Raw genomic sequence first — 11,072 nt, forward strand, 5'->3', positions numbered from 1 at the left:
TCTAGCAGGCCGTAGTCTGAAACTCTAACCACTGTACCACAATAGGGTTTTTTTGTTCAAAGCAGTGGTTCCCAAACACCCGTCCACACAGACCACTTGGAAGATGGCTGAGAGTCTCGGTGGCAACTGTAATATACTGCGCTAGATGGTGTATGATTTTGAATTTTATTTTTATTACTTCTTTTATTTCTTGTATATTGCACTGCCATCTCAGGTCCACAGAATGGAAATTGTAATGCTATATGAGAAATGCAAAAAGAGATAAAAACATGATTAATATGACTATTTAGTGCTGTGGATGTGGCATCTCCTGTCTTCCACCACAAGATCCACAGATGCAACACTGAGGACCACATGAATGAAGATCATGGACCACTGATGGTCCATGGATCACCATGTGGAAATCCCTAGTTTAGAGCAGCCGCCTCCTGTGCTTCAGTCAAATAGGCTCCCAGAGCAGCTTATGTCCAATCAAAGGGAGTTCCTACCTGCAGGTTTACAGCATAAAAGGAAAAAGGGACAGGGAGGGAAGAGGGGGGAAACGAAAACTTAAGCAGTGTTTATAGAATGGGTTTTTAAGTTGCATTATTTAATAATAAAACAATGAATAAAAGCTATTATTTAATAGCAACAAAAACACAATCACCAATACCTTTCCTTGTAATTTTGATTATATAGTTTTAATTCTATTACTGTTCAATTCTTTTTCAATGATTTATCCCATTCAGTTTTGAGCGGCTCTTAATTTTTATCGGTAAGCTGCCTTGATGAGTCCCGGAAAGCAGAGTATTAATAAATATAAAACAACCACCACCACAGTTATTATTGCATTATTAAATAATGCAACTAAAAACCGTTTCGATGCACGAAGTGGTGTTATTTCTACGCAGGGGCTGCGCATCTCCTTCAAGCAGAACCCAGACCGGGCCAGGGGTCGGTTCCCAAGCGTGAGAAACGCCTCTCCTCTTCCCTCTCCTCTCCCACTTTCTTTGGAATGACATCGGGGGTGGGAGGTGAAGATGTTTTGTTTTTTCCCCTGAAGAAAAGGAGCCGCGCTGGCCAGGGGCTAGGAAACAAAAGGCCTGGCCTGGGAGGAGGAGGAGGAAGAGGAGAGCGCTTGTTGTTGGAGTGAGGCTGGCAGCAGAGATCTGCGCTCCATCTCTCCAATTCCCCGCATCCTTGCCCGACGACCGGGCCCGTCTGATGGAGCCCAACAAGACGAGCGCGGAGCAGGCTGCCTGCGAGGAAGCTTTTTGCAGCTCGCTGCTGGACGACATCAAGCAGAGGCTGCTGCACGCCTTCCGGGGACCGGGGGGAGCCGCCGCTCCCCAGCAGCTGCTGATGCCGTCCAGGCCCGCGGCGCCTGGCAAAGGCAGAGGGGTCGAGGTGCCCCGGGAGGAAGCGCGCAGGGCGCACGTCGAGGGCGCCATTGCCTGGCTCCGGGTGGAACTGGTGAGTGATGGGGGGGGGTTATTATAGAGATCTGTTATTAGATACTTATTTTTACCCCGCCTTATCCCACCCCCTAGGACGCGGGTGGCGCTGTGGGTTAAACCACAGAGCCTAGGACTTCTTGATCAGAAGGTCGGCGGTTCGAATCCCCGCAACTGGGTGAGCTCCCATTGTTCGGTCCCTGCTCCTGCCAACCTAGCAGTTCGAAAGCACGTCAAAGTACAAATAGATAAATAGGTACCGCTCTGGCGGGAAGGTAAACTGTGTTTCCATGCGCTGCTCTGGTTCACCAGAAGCAGCTTAGTCGTGCTAGCCACATGATCCAGAAGCTGTACGCCGGCTCCCTCGGCCAGTAAAGTGAAATGAGCACCACAACCCCAGAGTCAGCCATGACTGGACCTAATGGTCAGGGGTCACTTTACCCCTGACCCCACCCCCACGCCCAGGCAGCTTACAGATGAAAACAAGAATTGCAAAAAGCATAGAACTGGAGATTTGGAAGGGACGGGAGGCGGGTTTCCAACTAATCCAAGCCCCTTGCCATACAGAAATCTCAACTAGCTCATATCTGACAGATGGCCACCCAACCATAGCTGTCAACTTTCCCCCCTTTTTAAGGGAAATTCCCGTATTCCGAATAGGATTCCTCGCAAGAAAAGGGAAAAGTTGGCAGCTATGCATCCAACCTCTGCTTGATAACCTCCAAGGAAGGAGAGTCCATCACCTCTAGTGGGAGCCTGTTCCGCAGTCAAACACCTCTTACCATCAGAATGTTCTTCCTGATGTTCAGTCCAAATCTCCTTCTGTGTGGCTTGAAGCCATCAGTTTGAAGCAGGAGGAAACAAGTTTGCTCTGTCTTCCATGGGTCCAGGGTTCAAATCCAGGCTTGGCCACGAAGCTCACTGAGTGGCCAGGGGCTGGTCGCTGCCTCTCAGCCTAATCTACCACACAGGGTAGGGGATTAAATGAGGAGGAGGAGAACCACATATTCCGCCTTGAGCTCTTTGGAGAGAAAGGAAGGGTATAAATGCAATAAATGATAACCAGTTTAGGGAGAGGAGGAGCAAAGTCTGCAGATCATAGAAGGATTAGTGCTTCAACTCACCAGTACAGGGACTTGCCTTGATGAGGATCAGGCAGTGTGTATGTTAAAAATTGGAGACATTAATGCTGGAAATGGTAAGAGGAGAGACTGTTCTCCTGCTTGAATCCTACTTGCAATTTTTTTAAGAATAGTTAACTTCACTGACACAGGTGTTTTTACTGATGACCTACTCCTGGTTCCGGCTCCCAACACTTGTTCTCTCCATGTGAGCAGGAGCTCAAAAACGGTGGGGTTACCAGTCACAGAATAGAATCCTAGAATTGTGGAGTTCGAAGGAACCCCCAGAGGCATGTAGTCCAACCCCCAGGTATCTCAGCGGAAGCATCCATGACAGATAGCCGCCCAAACCCTGCTTTAAAAAAATAATCAGCCAGAACTTGCCATTGTCCATATGTAGAAGCCATGCGGAGAGATGATCATCCAAACATTTGCAGACGACAGCTGGGTGGCGGTGATGGGAGTTGTAGTCCAAAATATTTGCACCAGTTTGGCAAATGTTAGCATGGGGCTTCTGTTGCTCTGTAATGAGGAAAATCCGCCCTGCCCCTGATCAGGAGCCCCCCCCCTTTTAACCTACTTCAACTACATGCAGTCCAGGAATGGATTTGGACACTGACACAATGCCAGGGCTAAGCGCTGGCACTAATTGAGCCCTTCTGGGTGGTGATCGCCTGCTAAAAAGTAATTATCGTCTTTTTGTTCTTTGCAGTTGGAGATGAAGTCCCAGAACCACAAGCTTGCCCAAACTTTGCTGGATTTAAGCATGGAAATACAGAGGCTGAGAAACGAAGCTGACGTGCCAACTGCTCTAGAATCAAAGGCCCTGAGCTTTGCTGCAAGCTCAGAATAACAGAGCTGCTGCGTTTCAGGAAGAAAGCCAGAAGACGCAGCACACAATCCCACCGGCGAGCCTGGCAAAATTGGAAGATTATGTTGCACCGTTAGGTCCGAATTGGTTGGGGAACATGGCTTGAATATTAATGAGAACTCCCGTTAACTTGGCTGGAGACGGAATCTTAGTTATTATATGAGAATTCAATGCCTCCTTTGGAGTAGAGGAAAGAATGGGGCACCTACAAAGAATGGAATGTCTGCTTTACTTTGCAAATGATTGCTGCCTGTTTAATCTGCTTAGTTCAGAACAATCGCCGCCACTCGTCAGGTCACTAAAAAGATGGGAGGGCAACACACACACACACACACACAACCCTCTGAAATGCAGTGGTTTGGCAGTTATCTGGATCCTCCCTTACAAAAGAGTGAATGAGCAATGTCTGTTGCAGACCAAACATTCAGGGCAGTTCCAGATTGCCACTACTAACTTTAGTGGGCACATGCTGACAAATTCAGGTTGTGCAATCCAAGACGGTTTAGCACTCTTGTGCCACAAGCCCACTTCTCCTGCGAAAGACTGAACTGCCTGCAATAAGGAAAGTGATGGGGGGGAAGCGTGGGGTCACATTGGCTTGATGTAATGCCGTCTAAGCTCACTGAAAGCAAATATTCAATAAATAGCCGACATTGTCTAATATCCCTGCAAACTTTATGCAAGCAAATGGGGTGAACTGTTTTTTAAAAAGGGTTCTCTAGAGTATCTCACTGTGAAAGCAGGGCACAACTATGATTGAGTGTCTCAGTTTTTTATCCAAAAGGCAAAATGTAGCCGGGGGGGGGGGGGAATCTACTACGAAACTAACAAAGCTTCCCCACCCCCACCCCATAATTTTTTATTAGGTTTCAAACAATTCAACAAATTTAATTCAATTTCAGTACACTCTTCCCACTCTGGGTAGCTCCCAACAAACTATTAAAAACACAACAAAACATTAAACACTTCCCTGTACAGGGCTGCCTTCAGATGTATTCTCAATAAACACAAACGTGTGTCTTTGACTCCATGTCTGGCAAAAGCACACATGAAAGTGGGGTCCTGATTTGACAAGCAAAGGGAGACATGCATGTGGTGTGCTTGTGTAAAACTCCAGCTCCCATTGGCCTCCCCACAGCCTGCTCCTGACATCACTGTCCCCATCAGCTGAGATCTGATAGCAGCTGAATTGGCGAGAGCTGTAGCTTAGTGGTGGATCACCTGTCCTGCATGCAGAAGGTCCCAGGTTCAGTCCCCGGTGTCTCCAGGTAGGACTGCCTGAATCCCTGCAGAACCACTGCCAGTCTGTGTCTACAGTATTGAGCTAGGTGGGTGTGGTTGGGATAACGCTTATGGTCCAGTTAGAAAATTGCAGGGGGAGATGTGAGTGGTTTATATCACAAAACCATGGAGTTGGAAGGAATCCTTTGCCCAGCACAGGACTCGAACCCATGTTCTGAGATTAATAAGAGTTTCTTTTTTTAAAAAAATATTTATTACTAGTTTTCAGAATTATAAAAAAGGAAAAAAAATATTAAAAAGCAACACTGTAATAGACAAGAAAAAAGGAAAAAACGCAAAAACCAATACAACAATACAGCAAAAAAATAAAAAGAAAAAAGAAAACAACACAAATCCCAGATTACATATCTAAAACTTCCATTTGCTTGTTTCACTGACTTCCTCACACCTCCCTTTTTGTATTCTAGTTTAATTAGTTATTTCAGCAAATTCTTTCCATCCTTCTCAATTTTTGTTAAAAAGTTTATCCTAACAATTTAATCTAATAATTAACTCAACCAATCCTTTCTATCTTTCCCCATATTCTATTATTCACATTACCTTAATTAATTTAACCTTATCTTACCCTAAAACACCTTAAAGCTTGAATCTTAGTTATCAAATATACATTACTCCTACTATCATTTCTGCTAAAGTCATATGATTTCATTGCAACATTTTCCCTAGTATTCATTAATTTTTAGCCAATTCCCCAATAGAAAATTTTCTTTATAAATTTTCTTCCAATCTTCATCCAATGTCCCTTCTTCCTGGTCTCGGATCGTGTCAGTCCTTACTGTCCATTCCATCTAGTCCATCAACCTGGAAGCCTTATGTCCGAGGCCCTTAAGTCTCTTCCATGTACCTTCTGCAATTCTTCTTCTTGTTTATACTTGCCCTTTTCCTTGTCTTTTGTTGGTCTCTTTCTTAGTTTCTTTCCTTTCTCATTGAGGGGTAGGCCTCTGGGGGATTCCAAGCCAAAATTGTCTCCATCTCCCTTCATCAAACCCGCCCATTCCCCACAGTCCCACTCCCCACAATCCTCAATATAGTCCAAAAAGTATTTAAAAGCATATTCCAAGGTCTCTCCAATGTTGGGAACCTCCTCAACTCCAGACGCCCCCTGGCCCACTCCAACTTCAATCTTCAATGACAACGGCTCATACTCCTGTAGGGCCTCGGGACTCTCCATTTGTATTATTTTGGGTGCAACCGCATCCTCCATTATCTTCTGCACTTGCCCAGTCAGTACAGATTCATGAGTTGGTCCCTGGATAATTTCTGTATTAATATTCCCTGTTTGCCCACAGTTATTAACTGCAACAGTCAAATCTATTTTCTCATTCATCAAGTCCATCTTCTCATGCATCTGTTCCAGCAGGGCACTTGTCTTGCATAAGGCAAGCATCCATTCTTCTTTCCAACTCATCTTTAGTCAAGGTCAGAAAAGCCTGTTCCCACGGTCTTAATCTCACATCTGTTGAGCCCTCAAATGTACTGCAGCAACAATTTGACAAGCTCCCTCTAGAGGAGGCAATTTCTATTTGTATCCATTTTTTTTAAGCAAGTCCAACAAAGGAAAATTACTTTCGTTTTTTCAGATATTTTTCAGATATTTTGTTTCTTTAAAATGCAAAAGGCAACATTGGAATCAGCTTGTTTCTCTTCTTTAGCTATCTGTCAAAATATTCCATTGACAGTCAATGAACCTCTCCAACAATTTCTGTCTCTGACACCCCGTTCCCTGGTTAGAGACGGTGGAAACTTATCCTTCTTCACTCCCTCTCCTGCTAGGGTTGAACAAAGTCCCCCCCCCTTTTCTCCTGCTTCCAAGGGGGTTTCAGTAATTTTAAATGAAGGAAATTTAGACTTTTTTGACAGCTTTCCAAGCTTTAGCTTACAAAGTTTTTGCTTTAGTCTATATACAAAAAGCGGAAGGCAGACTTCCTGTTTTGAACCTTCCCGCTTCGTTACCAAATTAAGAAATTTCTTGATCCAATTTTCCGTTTCTACTCATGGGTACTTGTTTTAAATCCAATTGTCCACAGGAAAAAGTCAGCACTCTCCGGCAATGGCTGTGTGGCTTCACTCCGTGAAAGTAGCAGTCAGTTCGCAGCACCGCGCTTCTCACCCCACTTTGCTCCGGAGCCCCTAAATGGGATTCCCTGTGAGTAGGGAGGCGCTCCTGGTGCCCTGCCGAACCCCACGTTCCCAGGCTTCCTCCGCCTGGGATTTCTAGCGGGTCCCCACCTTCGCCGCGGTGGGAAGACCCAGTTTCCACGGAGCCCGTTCCTCCGAACGGAGGAACTCCGCCATTCACCGATGGCGCTGACCCGGAAGTCTGAGATTAATAAGAGTTTCATGCTCTGCCAGCTAAGCAATCGCAGCTTATCAGTGTCAGGCCTAATGAGCAGAGCAGCTCATTCCCAGTGGTCCTAACCCCATGAAAATCAGTTGCCAAGACTGAAAGTCCCTGCCTCCTTTACAGCCATCTAAGTCCCATCCTATCCAGGGCGTTTTCCAAGCAATCCGAAACTGTGCCTTCTTGCAGCCAACATCTCCTCCGCCCTTTTCATGCCCCTCCTGGTTCTGGGAGACGGGGGGAATGGGAGATTGTCACAGCATGAGACACCCTGGCTTCTTCACCAGCCTCTCCTGATTCTGAACTTCTCTCTGCCACAGACTCTCCCTGCCCACTAAACCCTGTTACCTCTTCAGCTTCCAAAACCTCCTCCTCCCAGTCTCCTCTCTCTTCTCCCTGTGACCACTCATCGTTGTCACTCCACAAATCCCCGGACACTGAGCCTTCTTCCCTTCGTGGGTCCCCAGCTGGTTCCTCTCACCATTCCTCTGCGTCTAACCAGTCCGTGACAACCCACCACTGAAGGTGCTGGCAGTGATGCTGAAGCCTGCCAAATGGGGACAATTTTGGAAGGGGGCAGCTAGGGGGCACCTTGACAGAGGCCTCTTCACACCTGATGGCAGCCTTATCCTGCAAATGCCACTAGTAAGATGAAAGGCTGATTCATATGTCTCAATTTACGACTGGCGTGCATTGAAAAACTAATGCAGATGGAGCCCTTAATGAAGAAAATATGTAAAACAGCAGGTAAAAATAGATATCTTCCTTCCTTTTCCTTTTTGAAAAAAACAATAAGTGGATATATACAATGACTGTGCCCTCTTTACCTGAAAGGCACCAACCCCTGAAGAAAATGCTTGTTGTTCAGAGACGGCAGCGCGCAAAACCCACAGGGCGGTTGGTGCCGTTTGCCGTGCGTAAACGGTGAAATATGTGCGCAGACAAACTTTTTAATTAAAATAGTTCTCTCACCCTACGGCTGGTGGCAGAAGTAAGGGTGACAAATGACGACATTTGCAACAACAAGCTGTTAGGGTCCTAAACACCTCGGATTTCAAAGTAGCATTAAATCTCTGCGAAAACGAGCTTACAGTCACCTACACACAGATTATACATAAATGATACTTTTTTTTTGGGGGGGGATTAAATGCTGCCACCAAGCTCAAAAATGCCGTGATTATGAGGCCAGCAAGCCTTGCAGTTACCCATACACTTATACATGCTGGGAGCTTGAAATAATACGGCTTATAAATAATGCAGGCAGTAATCCAGAAATAAGCTTTGCTAGCTAGCCCATTATATCCAGATTTCGTACAATGTGCAAAGTTCACAGGAGACGAGGCTGCTTTGCATACCAGTATTTAAAGTGTTCCGAGCTGTGTGATGCTTCCAGTGAGTGGAAGGACCAGCTCCGCACAGGGCAGGTGTAGCGAACCTTTCTCTATCCAGATGTTGCAGAACTACATCTCCTATCTGCCCCAGCAAGCATGGACAACGGTCAGGGACGATGGGAGTTGTAGCTCAGCAACGTGCCGGTGATCCAAAGGGTCAGATCCAACTAAGTCCTACTCAGAGTTGGCCCACTAAAATTAATGGAGCTAAGCTAGTCGTGAAGGGACATGGGTGGCGCTGTGGGTTAAACCACAGAGCCTAGGACTTACCGATCCGAAGGTCGGCGGTTCGAATCCCCGCGACGAGGTGAGCTCCCGTTTCTTGGTCCCAGCTCCTGCCAACATAGCAATTCGAAAGCACTTCAAAGTGCAAGTAGATAAATAGGTACTGCTCTGGTGGGAAGGTAAATGGCGTTTCCGTGCGCTGCTCTGGTTCGCCAGAAGCAGCTTAGTCATGCTGGCCACATGACCCGGAAGCTCCCTCGGCCAGTAAAGCGAGATGAGTGCTGCAACCCCAGAGTCGGTCACGACTGAACCTAATGGTCAGGGGGCCCTTTACCTTTTTAATCTAGTCGTAAGCTTTACTTTTGATGGGTCTACTCTGCAGAGGGCAAGTATTGGTTCCCCACACCTTTCAATAGGAAGTGTAGAGTTGGAAGGGATCATGAGGGCCATCTTGTCTGCAATGAAGGAAACTTTTAACCCAATGTGGGGCTTGAACCCACAACTCCTGCATTAAAAGTCTCATGCTCTGCTGACTGAGCCAGGGGGATAATAGCTGTAGCTTCAGTCACTGGAATACCGCTTATTAACATGCATAGACACATTAGGCAGAAACGGGACAACAGAACACTGCTTCAGGTGTTGATTTATTTCTATCTTTTCTTAAAAGAAAGAAAGAAAACCAAGAACAGTTTTTTAAATGCTAGAGAAAACTCATCAAACTCTTCCAGCACTATATTTTGGCAGAGACTGTTGTAGCAATCCTGTATGACATTTGCCTGGTGTTAAAATACCTTCTGTGCATTTAAATGTGCATGGAAGGGGCAGAACTGTGGCAACAAGTCCAGGGGTGGCCCACGCATGAGGCAAGGTGAAGCAACTGCCTCAGGTGGCAGATCCCAATGTAGATCTTTATTCGCTCCTTGTTCATGATGTAGACAGTCACTCACAAAATATTTTATTATGTTTTTATATATGTTGGAAGCCGCCCAGAGTGGCTAGGGAACCCAGTCAGATGGGGGCGGTCAGTGCTTTTTTTCTTTAAAAAACATGTTTAAGGGTACTTTCATTTTGATTCAAGAAACCCACCCTTTTATAGTTGAAATAAGGGGAAATAAATACAGAAAATGGACAAAAGTGCAAAGAACATGCATTACTCATATTGAAATACTGCCCCTCAATGAGGCCAAACTTTCATCAGTAAAACACCATACATCCACATTCCACACTGCTTCACACATTAAACGCTTGCTTCTGTTTGAGGCTCAGGAAAACCGTGACAGGAAATGAGGCCGCCATCGCGGGTAGCAATGGAACTGACGATTCACTGTGCTAAAGAAGAAACTATTGTTTTTTTTTAAGTTTCTTCTCCCATTAGATTCACAAAATGTTTAGGGGTATGCATACCCCAGAAAAAAGCACTGGGCACTGTACTATTATTACTACTAATTCTTTCCTGTCAGCAGGTGCCATTTTGGGGTTCACCTCAGGGGCCAAAATATCTTGGGCTGGCCCTGAGCCAGCTCACCCCCCCCAGGCATTCTTTGTTTGCTTGTCTGCAAAGCAGGTATGCGCAGATTTATATGCAGAACCACACCAGCGTAGCTTACTTACTCTATTATCTTTTTTCTCTCTCCCAAAATTATGCCCTCCCAAAAGGGAACCTGAGGCAGCTAACAATTGTAATCCCGCCCTATACAGAGAACACTTAATGCATCCACTCAAAACAGGATAAAAAGACAACGGTTAATACCTGCAGTATAAAACATCACGCAAACGCCTGGACAATTGTTAATATTTGGGTGGGGTATGTGGGTTGCATTCGAGTTCCCCAGAGACTTTCCCCATATAAATGGAAGAAATGAAATAAAGAAATTGATTAAAAAAATGTTGTGAGGATGGTGATTTGGGAAAATCGAAATAGAAGGGAGCCGTCTAGTAGACCCACTGAAATTAGTAGGCACAACTAACTTAGGTGTATTGATTTCAGCGGGTGTACTCTGCATAGGGCTTAGTTGGCTCCAGCTCGGAATCTTCTGAAGTAGCCAACATTTCCAAGGTTCATCCTTCTGAACAGCAGGCATTCTGCCCATCAATTTGATTGGCAGGACAGCATTGGCAGGAGAGGGACCAGAAAGCTATAACGATCTCTACTTCAGCAGAGCTGTAAAAACCAAGCCAGAATTTATGGCACCACTGAAATATTTCTGTCTGCTGCTGTGGAGGTTATTAACTAAAAACAATTCCTCACTGGAGATTTATTTGGCTAAAAACGCGCTGAAATTATTTGCATCAATGAACTGCAATGTCAGTAAAGTTCAGCATAAATACTACAGGAGGGAATTCAAAACTGAGACAGCCAACTAGCTAGATGAAATGCTTCTCTTTCTT

The 11,072-nt window shown here is 45.6% G+C and overlaps 1 protein-coding gene across 1 annotated transcript; it reads left to right on the forward strand.

Moving 5' to 3' along the window:
- The first annotated feature begins 986 nt into the window (after positions 1–986).
- On the forward strand, positions 987–4,450 carry AARD (alanine and arginine rich domain containing protein). Its single transcript, XM_082236050.1, has 2 exons — positions 987–1,452; positions 3,267–4,450. Exons 1-2 carry the CDS (start codon positions 1,204–1,206, stop codon positions 3,405–3,407), a joined length of 390 nt encoding a protein of 129 aa, XP_082092176.1. The 5' UTR covers positions 987–1,203; the 3' UTR covers positions 3,408–4,450.
- Positions 4,451–11,072: the final 6,622 nt, after the last annotated feature.

This window comes from Podarcis vaucheri, assembly GCF_965113315.1.
Source record: "Podarcis vaucheri genome assembly, chromosome: 8".
Classification (NCBI taxonomy): Eukaryota; Metazoa; Chordata; class Lepidosauria; order Squamata; family Lacertidae; genus Podarcis; species Podarcis vaucheri.